Source organism: Lepisosteus platostomus, chromosome 14 (assembly GCF_059453375.1).
Source record: "Lepisosteus platostomus isolate fLepPlt1 chromosome 14, fLepPlt1.hap1, whole genome shotgun sequence".
Classification (NCBI taxonomy): domain Eukaryota; kingdom Metazoa; phylum Chordata; class Actinopteri; order Semionotiformes; family Lepisosteidae; genus Lepisosteus; species Lepisosteus platostomus.
Window position 1 is genome coordinate 5157719 of NC_142624.1, and position 22147 is coordinate 5179865.

General features: G+C 37.5%; 1 protein-coding gene across 2 annotated transcripts in view; it reads left to right on the forward strand.

Moving 5' to 3' along the window:
• Window positions 1-489: 489 nt before the first annotated feature.
• The window catches only part of cdk15 (cyclin-dependent kinase 15), a 311761-nt gene continuing 290103 nt past the window's right edge, over window positions 490-22147 (forward strand). The window contains exons 1-4 of one of the 2 annotated variants that reach the window (XM_088606688.1): window positions 801-828; window positions 8271-8302; window positions 12925-13524; window positions 18388-18537. In XM_088606688.1, coding sequence (XP_088462814.1) covers window positions 13327-13524; window positions 18388-18537 — 348 coding nt within the window. In that variant the 5' untranslated portion in view covers window positions 801-828; window positions 8271-8302; window positions 12925-13326. Of the gene's footprint in view, window positions 829-8270; window positions 8303-12924; window positions 13525-18387; window positions 18538-22147 lie in introns of both variants that reach the window. The other variant, XM_088606689.1, reaches the window with a different exon arrangement.

A 22147-nucleotide genomic window follows, 5' to 3' on the forward strand; every position in this document is an offset into this window, starting at 1 on the left:
AAATATTAAGCTGTTTACATGATTATAATGATAAAAAAAGCATTATCGATACATGATTGCGTGTTAAATTGTTTCAGTAAAACACCCAGGTGTGTCAAGATATGTTAATCTGGATAAATGTGTCCTTCAACAATAATTATGGATTTTTAGATAGACAGTTTTCAATTATCAAATGAGTTCTGTATTGAAAGGTTTTAAAAATGCTTGTTGTTGCTGGTTTCTACAGTAGATTCATTTTTTGCCTTTTTTTCAGGTGTCATTTTCAAGCTATGTTCCATTTTTAGTATTAACATGTTTTCGGCCATAAAACAAATCCTCCATAATGTTTTGAAGCAAGTCACCAAAACAATCTCATGTTATGTTTATTGAATTATATTTAATCAAAATACAGCTACTGTAGGTACACAGCTCCCCTCCTGTCCAACCTCCCGCCACCCCACCCCCCCCCCCCCCCAGTATACTAACTGTGCACATTTTGTTTCATGTGGACTGTTCATTTCAAAATAAGACAGCATCTCCTAAATGCTTGTGCTGATTGGATTTCTGCTCTGTACCCAACAGCAGTACTGTGCAGCTTCGTCACACGCGCGGATGAGGATATTGCCTGGGTTTCTACAGACCTGCTCCTGAACGAAGCAAAAAAAAAAAAAAAAACTCAACAATTTGTATAGCTGCTGTCTCAGTAGAAGGAACAAATGATTATCCTGCAGGCGTGAATAATATGTGGCGAACAGAGAAAGAGCTGATTGTGCCAAGAGAAGAGTAACTGCCAGAGCTACAGAATGCAGAACCTGAGACATGCAGCAACAGAGGCATTTAACCGCTTAGGTGAGCACGATTTCCTACCTTATTAATGCTAATCAGTGATACTCAAATCAAGCAAGTGGCCTCACTGGGATATAGAAAATAAATAAGCTGTTGGTGTGTTTACACGTTAGAGTTATGGACATGTATAAGGAAGCTGAGCTGCGTTACACACATCAAGATCTTAAATATTAAGCCTTGTTATGTCATTTCCCCACCTGAGATGCAGCGCAGCATGTCTCCGAAGAGCTTGCGTTCCTAATGACAGGTAATGAAAAATTCTCCATGTGCACCACCTACTGCAGTTGCTTCGGGGGTTCTTGAATGCACACAGAAATACCACATTTGCTAATTGCTTAGTGGAGAGTAGAGAGTGTGTGCCGTTTGCACAAGCCTGTACACACTGAAGTGCAGAGGATAAAACGGTATTCACATATGCTATTTCCTAAAGTGAGCTCCACAAACAAAAATAGGAGAAATCCTTCATTTTTGCTTTGGACAAGTTGGATTGTAGCAGAGCGGATGGCAGATTTAAAGAGAGGGAAAGATAGAGATGATATCCCTCTGGTGTGAGTGTAGAATGTTCACAGCCCTGTTGTAAAAAAACCCACAAGATTCACTGTGTGTAAAAAAATTACATTCACTAAAAGGTGCAGTAAAAGCAATTATTTCAGGGATGGCAAAACCTTTTCAGGGAGGCTGATCTCAGCACAAAAATACAGCACTAAAAATAGGATGTAAGCAGAATGTAATAATAATTAAATACAAACTCAAACTCTTTGCCTCTACTTTACATTGAGACTCACATCTGTTTTCCTAAAAGTTGCTAAAAAGGATAGATCCATTTACCACATTCTAGGTCCTTTGTCTGTTTCCCATTTCAACAATAACACAATAATATTGTTTATGTTTGTTTCAATGATGTTTAATTCAACATTAATGGTGATAATCAATATAAACAGGCTTCACATCTTAGCACCAATTGAATACCTTAATCTCCACACTTACCTTTTATTGTTGATTTTTTTTAAACTGTGAGCTCTATTATTTGTGAGAAAAAGAAACAGACTTGATTCTTTACAAAATGTTGACAGGTGATTCATTTTAGTAAGTAGTCAATTGCTTTAAACTCACTCCAATAATAATATTTTCAAGACATGCAATACAGAATGTACTGCTGACAAACCTTTAGAGACATTTTTTCCGGTCCATTTCAAAAACAGCTGAATCCAGGCAATATGTCTAGGAACTGGAGTCAGTAATACTTTAACAATCTTGCCTAGAGTATGTACCAAATGTTAATGTTAATGTATTTTCAATTGCTTTTAATTTTTGTCCAAGACCTCTACACTGACCATACCAGTCTGCATGAGGTGTTGCCAATTCTAAGGTATAGCTTGACAATGACCTCTAATATTACTTCAGTGGTTGTATGACCATGACTCATAAACCAAGCTGTAGTCCAGTGTGCCAGCTGTCCTCATCTGATCCCACAGTCATTCAAACAGATCGAGGTCTAGAGATCTCAGTAGGTGGTCATGCTGATGTAGTAAGGTGACCAGAAACCAAATTTGTTATATACAGCATGACTGTTGATGAAGAGGAAATTCAGACAATAGCATTTGTGAAGTAAGATGGTGACAGGGTTAATGATGTGACATGGCAGTAATGCAGGTCTGAGGCTATGCCCCTGCACATCTATAAGCTTTGTCTCAAGGGCATTTAGACATTCCATCCCACACAACTACCACCACGTTATATCTCTGTCCACACCACTGTCATTCAATGTCAGTCATTTTTAACAACTGTGCCCATGTTTCAATATTCTGATTTGGTTTTAATCAGTGCCTTGTGATTCCATCCCTGCTTGCCCACTGCAGTTTGTCTCACCAGCCTTCTGGCTGTATAATCAAATGTGCAGATGCTCTGGTGTGCTGCCTGCTGGGATACACACGCACACAGTGCCTCTGACATCTCTCAGTCTCTGCAGAGCACTGGCCTGCCAAGGATGTAAGGTTTCTTACGTAAGAATTGTCACGACTGCTGAAATTTCCTCTGTAGCCAGTTCATCTTTCGGACCTGCTGCAAACGTTCAGGGTGCAACTCAGAGTTGCTTGGTGATGCTGAGCAAAATATGCAGCTCCACTGTAACCTCAGCTTGTTCAAGCTCTTGCTATAGGTCAGCTGGGACTTCGTGACACTGCTCAACACTCAAACCACTCTGATCATTACTCTGTTAAATGCATTGTCCTTTTATTAAATGTGTGTTGTCCAGAAATAAAGCTATTCGTCTTTCGAGGTGCTGGAAACACAAACCTTGTCATGCATTTTAACACAGCAGGTTATATTGAATGTTTTTTAAACAATTATATTTTCCTAAATTTATTTCTATTTTTAAATGTGCAGCCAGGGCCACAGGAAACAAACATGAAAAGCTTTTTTTTTCATATTTTTGAACTTTCCAATGGTTTACAAACCCATTTCACAAATTTTAGGTGTGTACATTACATATAGACCAATATCAGTATTAAAATATGATTGTAAAGTTCAAAATACATTTGAAGATATTTGATCTTGTACACTTCTTTTTTAAAAGCATGGCTTGTGATGTGCACAAGCTGGACAGGTTGTATCTAAGAAAAAGCAAAATGTGGAAAAAAATATTTTAATTTATTTCCATCCATGGGCTGATTGTCATCTTTACCTGTAGTTCTTAATTTTACATTTTACATATTACCTCACATGACACACACTGACCTTTTCTCTGTATTTTATTTCTAAACACCATTACATTTTCTGTTATTTTTGGTAGATTAACATCATTAGCCATGTAATTGTAACTATTTAAGACAGCAAAAAATGTAGACGATTGTGTTACATAAAATACAGTTTTATTTGTTCCTCCTACTTAATGTCAGAACCGGGCTCTAACATGCAAATAATACTGCTGTGCAACCCCGAGCTGTTTTCAACAATGCAAGAGAATGTATTGGATACAGAATACTAATGAGATTTTTTCTGGAGAAGACTTTTATGGAATCTCTTTATAGGCCCCCATGCAAATATCCCCAACTTTTACGGCTTTCAGTCACTTTTATCTGTTCATATTAAAAATAAAGGCAGTTTGATATTCTCTTTCTATTCAGAAGCACTATTTAAAGTCAGGACAGCATGGTGGCAGAGTGGTTATCATTGATCTCATTCAGCTGTTTCTTGGAAGATGCTCTTTACTGGGTTGGGTCTCTTCAGGACAGGGAGTGGACTTTCCTGCTATAAGTTATAAACAACTAAAGACCTGTGAGAAAGTGGTACAACTGGAACAACTTAACAGTTTTCCGAGGTATTAATACAGTAGGTCTGTGACTTAAGGCAAAAGATATCTTTTAATCCCGGTCCTTTACAGCTGGTTTTTCTGCAGCAACACCTGAAGAGCTGTGAGGAGCTGTTAAACTACCCCAATTAAGCCAAAAATGAGATTATTTAGACCCAGACTGGACAGAAATCCTGTATATATACTATCTCTCTAGGACAAAGGTTTGGGGACTCCTGTCACAGAAGCAGAAATAAAAATTAAATTAATTAAATAAAATAACTTCTATGGTGTATTTACAGTCATATAATTCCTATATCTTTTAACTGATTTCCCCAATTGTGTAGTTGACGTTACTGTATATTCCCCAGAATCTGTAAATTGCATACATGGCAGTGAAAAACTTAATCTGACCCTTTCTTCATAAAATACTGTATATGATATAGTCCAATGACAGAGTGATTTCTCATAGGCTCACTAGTATTGCAAAGGTGCTCACAGTAGGTGGTTCTGCTCAGCTGAGCTCATTCCTTGAGCTTGAAGACTTATGATCATCCTATGCTAATCACTGCTCAGGCAGCAGAAGAGAAATACAGTAGCTGCCTACTGTATATATAGGAGTAGGAATGACAAATGGAAAAAGAGAGTGGAGGCCTTATCCCACTCGGCCTTCTGAGTGTGCTGGTGATGCTGTAACTCACTTTTGGATTTCATTTGTATTTCATTTTTTTTCCTGGGGGAACCTTTATGGACATTTTTAAGGCACAAATCAAGAGAGAAGCTCTTGAGAAGAGAAATGCATCTGTTCACTTGTGTTGCTGCATGGGCAAGCTCTGTCTGCTGATCAATTGACTTTCATTACAGAGCTACAGCACCGACGTGAACAAAATCACACAAACACAAGTTTTAAAACTTTTAAAATCTTCGGCTGTGCTGCAGAGGGCTCATTGCACATTTCAGTGCAAAGGATCAGAATCATTTCAAAGTGAAATGAAAGAGCTGATGATAAATACAAAAGAGACATTGCTTGCAGGAGGGTGAATTAATTTGTCCCCCATCACATAACGTGCTGGGAGTCTATTGTAGGATTAAGCTGAGGTAAATTACGATCTACATACAGTAGTCTGCAAAGCATTTTGTTATAATTAAGTGTTGTGATTCAAATCTGTTTTTTTTTCAACAAAATAATGATGATAGAATGAACATACTGTACTGGTTAATTAATTAAAATATATTTAGTAGCATGGAGGAAGATGCTGGGTTAAAAATGGTTGAGTAATCACCACAACGTCCTGATAGGAGTCTGTTCAAGGCCAGTCCTGCAGTTAATAAACAAGAATATGTTTTTTTGTAACCCAAACTGGCCAAATAACATTAAACCATGACCATTTTAACACCTACCGCTGGAAAGCCAGCCCAGTTTTGCAATCTCAAAAGGTATGAAATTAGGTGCTGAATGTATACTGATAGAGTACAGCCTCTGTAAACAAACATTTAAAGATATTCTTACCTTAAATTGGTGACTAAATCAATTCCTGAGGCAGAAGATCATTTAGTTGTAGTAATACCAACAAGAAGCATAATGGTAACTGCCCATAACTTTATTTTATGTCAGGAGGTATTTTATTACAGTGTTTTTCTGTTGATTTCCCTTTTATAATTCAGCTCAGGGGAAAGATTTAATATTATAGTATTTTTTATACTCCTTGTTTGGAACTGTAAAATATTCAACTCCATCTTATATCCCTACATTCAGCCTTGACAGATTCACTGAGACACTTTAGCTTTGGTTGGAGTACCAACCTAATGAGATGCAAGGATACCTTTCAAATGGCATCATATCAGTATTTATAGATTCTGAACACTGCAAAGGTTTTCACAGACAGGTGTCTTTGCTGCTGGCATTCAGACTACATCAGCAGAAGGAAAGTATTTCAGAGATTTGGCAGCAGTCTTACTCATTTAATGGATTGATCACTGTGAGGACTGGCATGCAGTTTAATGGGAACAGATTACAATATTGCATGACATGTTTGAACATTGTATTTTACTATGTACATGCAAGTAATTATTACCTGTACTCCTAAAAAACACAACCTTTAGGGTGTAAACTAGACAGTCTTGACTTTACTATAAATAGGGATTGATTTTGACATTTGGTCTTAAAATGAAAGGTATTAATACATCAACAGTCAAGCGAGTCTGGGATACAGAACATTAATTTAACAATGTGACATCCTCTGCCCTAATTGTCTCAATTTAGAGCAGGTGTTCCCACTTACAGTCACAGAGGGCCACATTCTTACAGGTGTTACCTGCATACGAATAGCTAGAAAAATACGTCTAACTGCTCCAGTTTAGTTAATAGTGTGTTTACTCAGATCATCATGCTGGAATGATAATTGCTAAGATCCGAAGACTGTGTTTGGGATCCTCTGTTTCAGAGCCACATGCAGCTGCCTACAGTATGGCTGGAACTAGGAATCCTTAACTGAACCAACAAATTGCTTGGGTAGACATTTTACAAGCTTTTGCTTCTACTCAAAAGCAGGGGATTTTAACCTACTTAAGAAACACACTTCTTAAAAAAACAACCTCCTCCTTGTTTAGGAACTGAAAATAACAGCACTAAAGGCCACTACTGTAATATTTTCTAAAACATTCATGAAAGACAATATTGAGGAGAAATAGAAATGGAAACCCATGCTGAGTTCAAATCTATCTCAATAGGTGAATAGAAAACCTGTAACACATAAAATTAATTTTCACATTCAGCTATGATTATGAATTGTATTATGTTCTACAAAATAGAAACTGACAGTCACACACAAAGAACTGTAACTACTGTACTTTCTTTTAGATATTTAATGGTACAGTATTCTTGAGCTAAAGAGGAGACATGAAGAGCACATTATGAACACGGTTAATCTGGAAGAAAATGGCCGATAGCTTAGTTAACCAACAATTAATTTTATTCGGTGAATCAACAATTAGTAAATAAAGTTCTTTAGCATATCATATCCAAGCATCTCTAGGTGCTTTACAGTAATGGAACTATTATACATTCATGTGCAGTCACCAAAACATGAAACCTGTAACAGGAAAGATAGATCCCACTAAATGTCCCTAAAGTAAATACAGTAAAACATATAAACAGGCCTATCCTGACCCCTGAGGCTGAGGAATTTGTGATGTTAGTGATTTTCATAACCCCTGTGAGATATCACAATGACAGAAAAACGCTTAAGACATCCGCTGATCATCTTAGCTGAAAGAGATTTTTTCACCTTTCACCAAACTGGGCCATTGGTTTAGAATTTCTGCTGCTGCTACAAGTGTGCCACCTACTGGTCTCAACCTCAGTTTTGAGATCTGATGAAAACTATTATTTAAGACCTACCAGAAGTACAAGAATTGTTTCCAGGGCGTGGTCTCAGAAAACAGGTGGGGTTATACTGTAGCAGTGGTGATACAAGGACTGACAGACCCAAAATGACAGAACACACCAGCTTAACAATTTACATCATTTTTTAGCATAGCTAAAGTCGTTGCAAAATGCATCGATATTGCAACAACAAGCCTTTAGATTTGTGTAACCATAGTCCCATTGATAATGCAAACATGTATGAAATCTAACTATGGCACTGGTAAGCATGAGAAACAGTTATGTTTTCCAAATTTACACCCACGTACTGTATTGCTTATGGTTTTTCTATGGTCTTACTTTTGTTTTGTGCCAAAAAGAAAAAAAAATTGAGATACTCTGGCACTCATTTGCATTGCATTCAAACCGAAAGCGTTTTTAGTGCTGCTCACAACAGAAATCAAATCAGACTATTAGTAAAATTTAATTTGCTCACATTGCAGTGTAAATATTTTAGGAATCTCTAGAATGGACTGGCATGTTTATAAAAAAGCATACCTGTAGCTCTCAGGCATTAGAAAAATAAATAAGGAGAGGCGTTCTGTTTTCACATATTCAGTGCATAAAGTAACTTACTTACTTTTTTAGTGTCAGTTTTAGTATCACTTACTGTACCTGCTTTTGATCTTGAGGCAGTAGTAATCTACTGGACAGAGAGCTGAAATCTGCTCAGTCTCAGGCACCTACTGTACTTTGTGTAGCCAGTCCTAAATCTTATCTTCTGTTCCACAGGTCTGAAACAGAGACATCTGGGCTATGAGGAGGTAAGAGATTTTCAACTTATTCTTTCTGTCAAAGCTGTGAAATACCTGGTTTGACTCCAATGCAGTTTTAGCTCTTGCTGAACAAGCGGGGCCGCCTGAATGAGATGGTAAGACAGTGGTGAGATTGTAGAAGTAGTTATTTTTGAAGAAAAAAAATATTTCTACTATATTAGGAAATTGATTCACTGCTATGGCTTCTCTTTGGGGATTAATTATTTTATTATTTTTTTCTATGGTAGAGTAAGGTAGAAAGGAAGAATCTTCATCCCATGTCAGAACTACCGCATCAAAATACCTCCAGATACAGGAATGACTTCCTATTTTTAGGCACACCTAGAGCTAATCCAGTTTCCTCTTTATTTAAGATGATTGTGTGGGGACAGATGAAAAGAAATAAGAGATAGAGACAGAACACATGCCGACATTTGGGTTGGAAAAAGTAAAATACTTCCAAAATCTGCTGATTACCACCTGAATTTATTGGGTTGGCATGAAAGACCAAGTAAGCCCACTGTCAGTGAATTTGAAGGAGTACCACAGAGTTTAACATGGAACAGACTGCAATTTATTTTATTTTAATGATATTGAGATTTTTCAGTAATAATATGAGAATATAATAATAATATTGAGATTATTAGCAAATGGACACTGCTGTGTTCTTCACATATATTAAAAAAAGTGTCAACGTTAGCATCATTGCATTTTGTAGCTTCATCAGTGGAAGGCACCTTCAAAGGCCTTGTAATTGCAGTAGGTAGCCACCAGAGGCCACTCACACTAAACTGGTTGTAAATAATTGGACCTGGTTTGTTTAATCGCACTATTCTTCAGGTTAGAGTGGTTGGAATTTTCGCATGGATTAATTGCCTGTGCCTGTGGGCAAACTGGAGAAGCAGAGGTTTCCACTAAAACAGCAATTGCTCCTGGCAGCATAGTGTTAATGTTTGATAAAATGGACAGAACAAGAGACAGTCTGACTGGTTCACAGATCAGTGAAGTAGGGCAGTTGTTATACAGGACTGTCACAATGGATGCCTAAAAACTGGGAATTCTTCTGCCCAAGCCACAGTGATGTTTCAGTGTTCAACTAATTACCAAATGGGTCAGTTGGGCCAAATGGCTACCTCTCATTTGTAGCCTTTCTTATGGTTTGTGGTTTTCTTCTATTTGAACACCCCATTAATTATAATGGGTTCATCTTTATGGTATATATCATTGTGTTTGGGGTGAATGATCCTGTATCACAGAGCCCTCTATCCCTTTATCTTCTGCACAGCTGCTTCCTTGCTGCACAACACACACACACACCGCTAAGCTGAATCAAAATCCTTATTTTAATGTGCAGAGAAATCTAATAGCAATATAAAAGGAGTTTATCATTGAAAGAACAACATGCATTTTAAAAATATGTAGAAAATATAAAGGTGTAGGCATTTAAATATATTTTAAAAATATGTCAGGTTTATTAAAGTTTTCAATATATTTACACTTTATGTAGATTAGCCTTTATATATACTGTATATTGCAGTTTCTTAGACAATACAACACTGTCTGTTGTAGCTCTAGGGTCTTTACATCATGAATATTCTGTTAAAGGCCTGAGATACTACACATTCTTTTTGAAAAGGACATTTCTCTGCTGGTCATTTTCTCTTGGGGGAATGCTGTATGTGTGTGTCTTAGACAGTAGCATTGAATAGTGTTTTAGACTCTGTGCTCCAGACTAGATGGTTGTGGGTTAAAATCCGCAGGTGGCTGCTGCTTTAGTATCCTTGAGCAAAGTACTTAATCGACAATTGTCCTGGTAAATGCTCTCCTGCACAGTTGGATCTCCAGATTATTATTGTAACTGAGAATGTGTTTTTAAGTTGACTTCCCTGGTAAACCAAGGCAGTGTTTTAGCCCCATGGACAGATATTATTGTCATTGTGAGGGAACACCACCTTCACATAAAACTCCCATACTAAAGAAAAGCTAACGGAAATGGCCCAGGGATAATGAGTCTTCAGTTATTACTGTGAATGCAACCCAATAAAAGTTGGCTATATGAACATTCATTGAAATGTGGAAAATATCTGGAATTGTACAATCAACGATCACTCTCCTCTTTCAAACAACACTGCACAAAAGTGGGGACATGTCATTTTGTATAAATGACAAAACAGCTACTTTTTTTAAATCACATACAAAACCATAGAGAAAGTGTTCACTGTGAGCTCAGCGGGAGAGCGCAGAGCAAGGGAACATAATGTAATTAATGTAAGACGTACTGATTTCCTGTCAGTGGAGAAAAATGAAGGTATTGACTCACACTGGCAACATACTGGCATGCCTTTAGTGTTATACAGCACAAAAGGCTGAATATTTGAAACACGTGAACAAAATGAATTATGTTTCCTATTGTAAGAACGACATGAAAAGTAAAACAAGCAGGCAACAGCACCGAGGACACACAGAAAGAAAATGTATCAGAGTGTCTCCTCAATGTTGTGTCAGACATTTGTTCAATAATGCATTCATGTTAAGCTTTTTGTTACTTGTTAAGTTTTAGTGCAACTCCTGAAGAGGCAGATCTCTACAAAAAAAAAAAACGTCAACAGTTCTCTGATAAATGCTTAAGAGCAAAAACTGGTAATAAAATGCCATGTTCCATTAATGACTTTGAGAAGGCTGTTTCTCAAGCATTAAGAAAATTGAAATGCTCAGCAAAGTCTGCAGAGGAGAAAGAGGCCTAGAAGCATCTAGATGGCAGTGCAAATTGAATTGGTTAACGAGATAGGCTATGGACCGTTACAAAAATCTGCCGATTCTAAGTGTTTTCTGTGGTCCGCTAGGAACAGTGTGTCCAAACATATTAAAATCTACAACTGAAATTTACAGGAAGGGATGGGGTGCAGAATTTGTGTTGCGTTAAAACATATAAATTCCCCTCAGAGCTTGAAAAACACCCTTAATTTTACATGTGGTTGTAAAACCAGGACAGGAAAAATGTTGGCAGAAACACACGCTCAATTTAAATTTGATTGCACTTTGATCCGTTCTTAGAATATATTTTCCTTAGTCAATTTCCGTTTCGGAAGCTGCATACCTGCAAAGAGGTGTGAAGCATTCTTGTTCTCAAAGCTTCCCCTGAGAAGGTGGCGTTAATATCGAAACATCTAAGGTAACGCTGAAGATGCAAACTATGGATCTGATCGTTGAAAAGGTTTGTTTTCAGGGTCGTGCTTTCTTAAAAACTGGGTGCAAGATGCTGGAGTCTTACTATTCTGAGAATCCTGCCACGCCATATGCTTTTAATCCTCTACTTTTAACTATCAAAAATTCCTAAAATTTTATGTGTCAGCTTTATGCGTCATAAAACTTCAGCAGCAATGTGAAACCAATTCCTCTGGAGTCCTGTTTGATTGCTGCTTACGTGTGCTGAAAATGTACCTAGAGCTAGTATTTTACAAGTTCTACTTGATTGCAGCTGGTCATGGATATGGTTCACAACGGTCCTTAGACCTTTTCTCTTCTTTATTTTCTGCGCCCATTCTATTCTGTATTGTGCTGTTCTCCAACTGCATTTTTAGCTTCAATCTGAAAATATTAGCCAGTGGGGGGCAGAAGAGAGGCAGAATTACTTCACCACTGTGCATTTAACGTCTCGGATTTGAACAAGGCCTTCCACAGAAAACAGTCTGAGAGTTACACAACAGCTTTTCATCAGGTTTAGCAAACAAAAAGCGAAGTTCACAAAACTCTTTCTGATTTGAGTTTTGGTCCGGATTGAAAACATTTTATTGCATCCCCCAAAAACTGGAAACATGCAGAACATTTTTTAAATTCTTCAGCCAGCGGAAACTCGTGGATGTTATCCTTTTCTCTTTTAAGAAGTAATAGCGAGAATGAAAAAAAAAATGCTGAGACATTTTGGAGATTGCAGAATGAGAGTCACTGACCAGACACGTCCTGTCTGAAGTTAACTCCTTGAAACCCTTTGAATTTGGATGTACTACAGACCAGTTTTTATCCACGAGGCTATTTATGCCTGATTTCCCTCTAAATTGTTGCAGAAATGCTTTCACCCCCCAAAAATTGTTGAGATGAAAGTACCTGTAGCTGGCTTTTCTCCTACAGTCGCAGGATGTCATATTGACACCAGCCCTCCTGTGCTAAAGCAAACTCATTTGTTTACAGTGAATGTGGTGGACTCATAACCACATTATAACCAACTGTGCTGATGCGCAGTACAATATAATATCTTTGGAACTACAGTATATGAATCTATACAGAGTCTTCTTGTGTCTGAACTGGATTTTAGTGTTTGAAAAGCAGCTGGAAAGACATACTGTAGATCTGTGCTCTGCAGTACTCTCTCACACATCAGTGGCTGAATGCAATGACAAATAAGAACGAAGAGACCCCCACAGTGTTGGCTCTGGTTTCCAGAGCAGCTGCTCATTTGTGGGGTGGCCCAGTAATTTGTACAATACATAAAAGTTAAGGGAAAAATGGTTTACCGAGACATATTTCACAGGATTTGGTCAGTAACTCCTGTGTGCTTATTTTGGCTTCCATTGGTCTATTGAATGTCCATTTCTTTGCATAAGCAATGTCCTTATTCTCTTTCCACCCTTCAGGTGGAACCACAAGCAGAGTTTAAGACACCCTGCATATGAGACTGAGAACCTGAGGCATCTCTTTACACTAAGTGTTGCGGGAGTCTAGAACAAGCCTTTTCTTGAAGGCCTATTCGGAACAGATCAAATTTGGACACTTCCTGAAAGTTTAGAGTTGGGGGGAGGGAGGGGAAACCAAAGAATTATGGAATTCACTGTCATTGAAAGATTAGGACACAAAATAAAGCAAGGATACAAAACAGAAAGATTTCAAGATCTCGTCCGCCGTGGTCTTCAACAACAGCCTTTCCTTTAATAGACTCACTTGTGTGGCAGAAAGGATTTTTTTTTCTCCTACAAAAAAATAGCAAAGAAGGATGAGGTCATGGGACCGTAGTTTTAAGTCAGGCTCGTGCAAGTCATATGAGTGCTGGAGCATTTAAAAAAAAAAAGGAGCCGCAAACAGATGCAAGGCTGCAGGACGGTCAAGCAGGAAAGATGGAGGCTTGGGTTTCGGCAACCGGTGCCTGGAGAGACGCTTGCTGTTGCTGCTTGCCCGCCAAAGCAGAGGAGGACCCTCCAGTAGAACACGAGAGCCCACTGGAACCTCCCGCCGTTGAGGTAAGGTAGAGTGCCGTATGGAAAAATCCCCTGCTTGGAAAAACGCAAGCAGGCTGGCGTTGTGTCTGACTTGGCCTAAATTCCATTCAACACTTTGCTCGACAGCGTTGTTAAAGAATCTGACATCACTGCCACATGTCTTTGGCTCAAAGATCTGGGACCTCCCAGGCAACCGTCAGCTGTCGACAGTAAAGTATGATTTCTTGCAGGGATTAACTGGAAACGGCAGTTGACAGCCAAGTATCCAGGTGTGGAGGCAAACAAAGTTATTTTTGGCCTTCTTTGCTGAGCAGTGACCTTTTAAGCATATTCCGTAGCGATGCTCAGTTCAAAACACAGAAACCACTTAGTATGTTGTGCGGAGGTGACTAAGACAGATTGAAAGCAGTAGCTGCAGTATAAGCATCTGCTCCTTTCAGAAAGGTTACATTTATTTAAAAATATATGTCTGCATTTTAAAGTTGACATATTAGTAAATGATTGTGAATTGCCATGTTAAGTCTTAATCACTTCACAACAGTCTCAGAGCCTTTTAAATCACTAAAATTGCTCTTTTTAGTAATTAATTGTTAACACTGTGGCAACTGTTGGCCAGTGTAGTTAACAGATTGTATATGCTAATCTGCAGTGTTTATGGAACAGCACTGAATTTAAAAATGGATTGTACACTTGGTTTCAGTCATTGTCTTCATGTCAGACATTTTACACAGCGATTAGAAAGAGGAGTCAAAGTATTTCTGAGACATACTGTAGTTAAGGTTTGCTCTTGGTGTTCTTCATTTTAAACAGTTAAATCAATGCATTTCACCAATTTAATTTAGTATACAAATGACGAAACTAGGAGGCCTGTTGGATGTAAAGCAGCTGGAAAGAGTAACTTGTATATAATGGGTGCAATTACCTTTGTAATGCATGAATGTGATTCATACTTTGTCTGTAAGACCATCGCTGCTTAAAAGATTCATTCAAGAAAATCAATTAGATTCATTTAAAATAATGACTTTCTCATACAGTTTAATACAGGTAGTAAACCTGAATTGAAATATTGCAGTAACCCACAAGTACGAGTATAGAAGTATAAATAAAAGTAACCCAAAACATTTTAATATCGGTGAAACGTACAGCCTTTGTTTATCCCCTTGTTATTTCTCTAATTACCTTACAATGTAGACTATTTTTTCACTTTGCTATTACACACATCTTGGGTTTCATGTATGTCGCAGGGCAGAACGCACTTCTAAGAAAGAGTAGATTTATGAGAAAGCTGTAGTTCGAATGTGCATGTGCATCCTGGGAAATCTGTAATAACAACATGGCTGAACTGTTTGCTGCACATAACCAAAGCCATTTGCATAAAAACAAGCCTCCAGCTTTCATTCTAAATGCACACCTTCTTAGTTTCCTCAGACCTTTGTCTTGCTGCAAGTTACCGGCAGCAATTAGCGCTGATGATTAAGTTCTGGTTGGAACAAAACCTAGCAAACACAGAGCTACCCTGGGACCAGAACTGAGAACTATTGTTCTTAAAGAGGTTTTACCAATGCATCACATATGTCATAATTTAAAAAAGAGATTTAAAAAATGTATGAGAGGTCAATACGTTTGAGGTGAGCTGTTAGTTGGCTCAGCTCACAATTATATTGGAACATCAGTTGGGATGGTTATTCCCTTTCATCTTTAGTACCACATTCTTGGAAAGCAAGACGTTTTAATATGTGTATCCTCTAAAAAATCCACTAAGAAATAAACAGGTAATAACCAGACAAAGATGTATATACTGTACAGAAACTCACACTGGGTTCTCTTGAACACCTGACATCAGCCATATACACAATTACGTGATACATTAACTTCTCTCACATACAAAGCTGTTCATTGAAATGACTACTGCCATTATACAGTTTTCTACCATCAATGGAGGCTTTTAAAAGTAATTGAAATTGATTATATGTAATCAACAGCAATTTGAACTGAAATTAATACGCAATTCACCATCACGTATTACATGTGTGTTATGTTTGATGTATGTGGTTCCTCATGGCTTAGAGTTAGTTGTTCAAGCAATTGCCTTGTCACATCATGTTTGACTTAAATGGGCTTTATGATATTACACCTGACACTTGCCTGTAGATTGCATAAAGCTTTTTGTGAGTGGTAATGACCCCAAGGTAAAACGATCTTCTAATCTCTGTCTGTTTTCCATGTGCGGTGCAAAGATGTTATGACAATTATACCACATCAGTTCTAGCAGACTTTTTTAACAAAAAGGCTTTGCCAAACTTCACCTGCAAGCGTCAAATATGTACTTTAATTTACAGAATGTTTATGAAACAGTGGTTGGTATTACATCTTAAACGTCTTATCAGTAAACAACTAACATTTCTTTGATCAACCTCTGCACATTTCAATGCTACATTCTACAGAAAGCATGCAAATTTGGCTAGTTTTGGCTGTTTTAATTAATTTGGAAACCCTCCTCAATACATTGGAAGAGGCTATGCAATTAAGATATACTGTAAGAAATATATGAAACATATATGAAATTAAGGGGTAGTAAAAATATATTTTTTTAAATTATAGAATATTGTGTCATAAAAAAATTGATTTCCATCTATTTGATTATTAAAAAATTCTATAGAACAGATGACAGTCCTCGTTCTGGACAGAACAAATCTCGTAGGTTTTCTAGATTTTTACCCTTAAATCATCTAAATAAAAATCTGAAATAGTGTTAGAGTGATGAGTTATGTATCTTATGTGAAAATAAGTACTTTAGTGATCATTGGGAAGAATAGTCTGAGTATCTCTCATACTGTACATCAGGGACCTGATCTACATAAATAAACCAAATTACTTGCTTAATTGATTAATAACTAAGTGCACCCCATCTTTAAAAAGAGGATCATAAACACACTAAGGAAACCCACACAGAAAAAAAATGTTACAGTGTTTGTAAAAGCCCAACAATAATCTGCTGAAAAGGGTATAAATGTCTGTCTAAAAGTGCTTAACAACATTATCAGCGTTCTCTTGTGGAAAGACTCTAGACCTTGCTTGTCAGACTTAAATGTCTGATGAAATGGAAGTGTAGACATACTGTATAGCTTAGTTTATGCTATCCAGCTGAAAAACATGGATATTTTGGGCCAAGGAACATGAAATATGGGACCACTGAGATCTGGGCAAAACTACTTTGGCCAGAAAGAACTGTTATGAAGTGAGTAAATAGTCTGCAGATGAGTAATAAAAATATTGGCCTATTTCCCCCACAGATTCATGTAAAGGGCTCTTACAACAATTATATCACAAAGGTATGAAGATTAATTATAGGCAATTTAAAATACAAGGCTTTGTACCCTGTTTTTTTCTAATCTTTGGTTGTTCTAAAACCAGTTATTTCATAGAAACCTGCTGTTATTTCACTTTTATGCCAACATACCTTCTCCTATGTGAGTCTTGAGATTTAAGTTTTTGTTTTTTGTCCATTGTTCTCTGCTGGCATTCCAGTCTGTGTCACTCCTTGAAGTGTGTCACTTTTTAAGAACTTAACAACAGTTACAAGAGAGAGGAAGTCATTTATTTGAATAAAATAGTCTGTATGGTAGTTAGTAGCTAATTGATAAAAAGATTTCAAACAGGCATTTCTTGAAAGAAGCCAGGGTACTGATTTCAACAACATGATTGGGTTGATTGTGCTTTGGGTAAATAAGTGTTTCCTGTTCTCAGGTTTATTTGCACTTCATATACAGTATTTTACACTTTTGTCTTATGGTTCAACCCAGTCCACTGGGTTGAGGATTTTGCATACTTGAGTCATTTTCCTTTGCAATCTTCTCTGTTCAAGACTAAAATTCACTGCACTCCTTTAATGCTTATTTTAAGTGTTTTCTTTGCAGAGTCTGGATAAAATATTTCCTGTGAGCTTTTAGCTTAAATGATTTTTTTGCCTAATGCTATAATGTTTTATCTCCCTCTCCCCTGCTTCTAAAGAGCTGTCTGCTCTGACACTGTTAAGACAAGAGACCATAAAATATAAAATTCTGGCATGCAGTGTTGGGCCTGTTTAAACATTGCCCTAAGACATGCAACCGGTCATTGTGATAATCTCCTCCCACACAAGATTACACAGCGGCACTAACTGTACTGTTGACCATAGCAGTCAGAAAAACATTTTTTTTTTCCTTGAGAGCAAAAAACTTCAATCTTCAGTCAAGGAAATGATCTTCAGCACTGTTATTGTGGTGCCCTGACATAGAGGTTAGCACTGACTCCAAACGACTGATTTGTACTGTAGATCCCTTGCCTCTGAAACACAACGAAGTCACAAAGCTACCAGCTCTTTTGTATTGTATGAGCCTGGTTTTTGAGCTACTCTCCAGCTTTCCCTAGGCTTGTCACCATTTCTGCTGTTTGAATCCTTTTTGCATCTTAAAGGCACACGAACTGCCATTATGTCTAACAATCTTGAATCCTTGTTTTTTTTTAACTAACTAATCTATAAGCCTACCCCAAGAGCCTCTCCATGTTTTTGTATTAAGGAAACCAAATTTAACCAAGGATATAAGACTGAAGGTGGTATGGTAACCCACTGAACACTGATAGCCATTTACACGGCTCAGCTGCACTGTAAATGGAGCAAGGAGGGTAAATACCCACCAGGTATGAGAAAACTAACCAATATTCCCCACAGTCCCTTATGCATGGTTTATTGGCTGCACTAAATAAAAAAAAATGACATGGTTCTTGCCATTTTGCTCTGCAGCTGTATTTTGCTATTGCCGAATTAATCGTATGTGACTCTTGCGAACAATGCGCTTTAAATTCTGACTCTTTGGTAAACCTTTTCTTCGCCCTGTTTTGCAGCTCGATGATGTGGGAGACTCTGCCTTTCCCTCCGGTCCCATCCAGCCCCAGTGGTTCCACACACTGCAGGTGAGGAGGCTGCGGGTCCAAAGGACAAGAAGCAACAGTGACCCGCTGGGAGGGAAGAGCTTTGAACAAGAGTTCCAATGGGTGAGGAATTTCTTTCACTGTCACTCTCTGCTGCAGACCCATGCTTTAAACTTACAGTATAACATACTGTAAGATACTATAACATAACATATAACATAACACAAAACATAGTAGTATACAACATACAACATACAATATATAACATATAACATACCGTATAACATATAACAGGCAGTGACATCAGCACATTCCATGTCGTATTTTACTTGAATGCCAAATGGGGAATATCTTATAAACTTCTCCTGGGTTCAGATATTTATTAGTGATATAAAGGGTAGGGTTAGAGTGTTATCACAGGACATAGGATTTAAGGTTGTTGTTTGTTTTAAAAGTAATTCAGCATTTAGATACTGTTTTGTTAAACATTTAGCCTGTTAAGTCAAATTGTATAGTGAATTTGCAGCCATTATTTTTAATGTCCACCTATTATACAGTATTAATAGATAATTAATAGATTGTTAAGATTCTCCCTATTACTGTACATTACTAAAGATACACACCTATTTATGACCTATATGCACCTGTCTATTACACCTATTTGTTACTAAAGGTTTGCAGAAAAACAGAATGTAACTATTTTAGCACGAAATAGGTAACATAAATATAACTTGTTCAGTTCTTGAGAGTGCTTGTAAGACGTTTTGAAAAGCTTCATAATAAATAATAAATCTGGTACTGTGTTTCTTTAGTACTTAGAAGGCATTAGTGGCTCATGCTGAAATTCTTAATATCACTCCAAAAATTCCAGACCAGATGTTTGGAATTTACTGTACCCGTATGGTTATGCTATAAAAGAGCAATTGTGTGAGAATAAATAAAAATAATTATTTCATTTAGCCATATGAGTAGACGCTGAGCTGATAAAAATGCCATGTCACAGGAATGTCAGGATTAAAAGAAAAGTGTAATTACATGACTGTGCTTGTACCTAAGGCTTTGTCAAATTCACAGGGGTTCCGGATCTGACTGACCCCATTTCCCTCTGATCCCTGAGGGTGTCAATCAAGTCATTCTCTCAGACTGATCTGAAGACCATAAAATAGCCAACTACTTGCTGACTAGTAAATTTTTCGCTAATAAAGAGCGATGGAGTATGACAAAAAAAGAAGAGACAGATTCAGTTTATTGCAGTTCATCTGCCTTTTAACATATCAGATTTAAAAGGTCACAATTATTACCTGCTGTATGACGGCATTTTATCCTAAACCAGTATTTAACATGCTGATCGCTTCATTAGTCTTTACAATGGTTTCACTGTAGTGGTTTGATCAACAACTTGAGTTTTGGGCTAAAATGAAATGAGAGTAAACAAATCTAGTTCACGAGAGAAATCTTGTGAGAATAGTTCATATCAAAATAGTTCTGAATGGGTTTAAAGAGACAAGAGGGTGTGTTGAAATCTGATGTAGTAATAGCATAGGCTGGTGGGTTATTATAAGATGACAAGATAAACTTCTTAATCTTGTAACAAACGCTTATTTCAAAGTTTTTGTAGACACCCTTGGGGCAGAATAGAAGCATTTAAAAATGATTTAAATGGTATTATGAAACAGGGAAAGGAATCAATAGGAGAGCACATAATGTACATTTTTTTGTCAATGAAGCTTATGTGAGCATACTGTAAGTATACAGAATTAAATGTATATCGTTTGTTCATGTATTACTTTTGAAAAGTATAACTCCAAAGATAGTTCAACATCCATATTAACAAGGGAGACATTTTACATTTAAGTCAAAATACAACAAACTGGAAGTCTTATGTAAACTGTGCCTGCCAGCCTTCAAAACACAGCTGCAGTTTTAATAAGAGGATTTATAAAATTACCAATGAGAGAAAGGCTCGTGTTCCAACTTTCAGTACTCCCTGGGTTTCATTATTGCCTGAGGGCTCAGTAGTCAAGTATTAAAATGAAGAAAGTACATGCTTTATTTTGTTTTCATTTCAGCAACTGATTGCGTGTTTGATGATGTTAAGGTGTGAATAATGTAAAATAGAAGTAATTGAATAAATCAATATATCAAAAGTAGCTTACTCCATGTTCAGATGGTATACTTCCAGTTCAAAGCTTCTTTAATCCAAAACCTGATGCTATTTTACTGCTTCCACAAAATTCTGCATACTTTCTGAAGAGGAAGTATTATATATTATATAATATATATTATTAAATATGCTGTACATACTGTATTCAGCAGTAGACTAATATATCGTATGCATCTTTTAGCATCCAACATAACAAATGTATGAATCCTGCTGTGTTTTGAATGGCAGGATTGTCAATGGTGGGAGTTGGGGGGAGAGGTGATTGTTGTGGGTGTGTTACTGTCAGCTGCTTTTGTGAAAAATGACATTCCAGCCTCCTCCGGGAGACCATGAACATCACTGTAGGCAATTCAGCTTCACTATAGGCAACTCACTTCAGGCGATCTGACAACCGAGTGAAAATTAGTCATGAGGATTTTCTGATTTTCTCTTAGATTTCTGTCTAAGATTCTAAGATAATGAACTTGACGGCCTCTGTGAGTGATTTCTGTGAAAAGGGCTCATGTAACTCAGTTTCTACAGAATGGGAGCTGCAATACCCAGGGAACAATAAGCTTAAGCAACAGAAAAATACAATAAATTAAAATTAATAAGTGAATATTATTATTTCTGTATCTTCTTCCTCTTTTGCTTTCAAACTCCTTGATATTTTGTCCTTAATGGTGGTTCTCATTGATTTATATATACATAATTGGGTCAGTTCCTGCAACTGCATTTTGAGTATTGTTGCTGCTGAGAGACACCACTAGTGCTATTAATGACACTTTTACTGTAGCTTGTTGTTAATGTTCAAGTATTAATGAGGAGTGATGCTAAGAGCACTGTTGATGTTTTTCATTCACAATGCTAATTTGTTCTCTACACAGATAGATTTTCATATTTATCAAAAAGGGCTCTGGAACACTGTTTTCCGAAAGATAATGCAATGTCATGTGGCAGTGTAGTTCTCTAGAAACCAGGGAATGAGAACTGTCTTGTTGTAAAGGACACAGGGATTTTGTCACGGGCCTCAGCCTTCCACAGAGAGCTGCTGATTTAACCATGTACGGTGTGGTGTAACCCGAGCCAACTAGGAAGCGGACATCAGGGAAAACACACAAGGGTTTATTCGCGAAGGTAGTGCTCAGCAACAACAGGTGCTCCGGGGAACAGGGGAAAACAAGGCATCCAGGTACAAGCGAATCCATGGGGGTAAATCAGGGCGCAGTCCAATAATCCTAAACCAGGAGATCCATCCAGCCACACAAACACAGGGAAATCAGGAACAGTCCAAGAACATACAGAACCCCGAGCTCAGATGCCTCGGGCAAGGCCTGTGCCCTCAGACGACTCCATGGTCTGGGTGTAGGCCTCTGGACACCCGTGTCCTAACACTGAGCCCTGAGCATCGGAAGCTCCAGGTTTTATAGATCAACACTGATTCTTAACACCTGGGAATAATACAGCAAGCAAACTAGGACTCAAAAATTTGGAGCGCCCTCTAGGGGAAAGGATGCTAAGCGCTAACAGACTAAGTCTGAAGGAAGCGATAATAACTGTGACTGAGAAACCGTTGTAAATATCTGAATG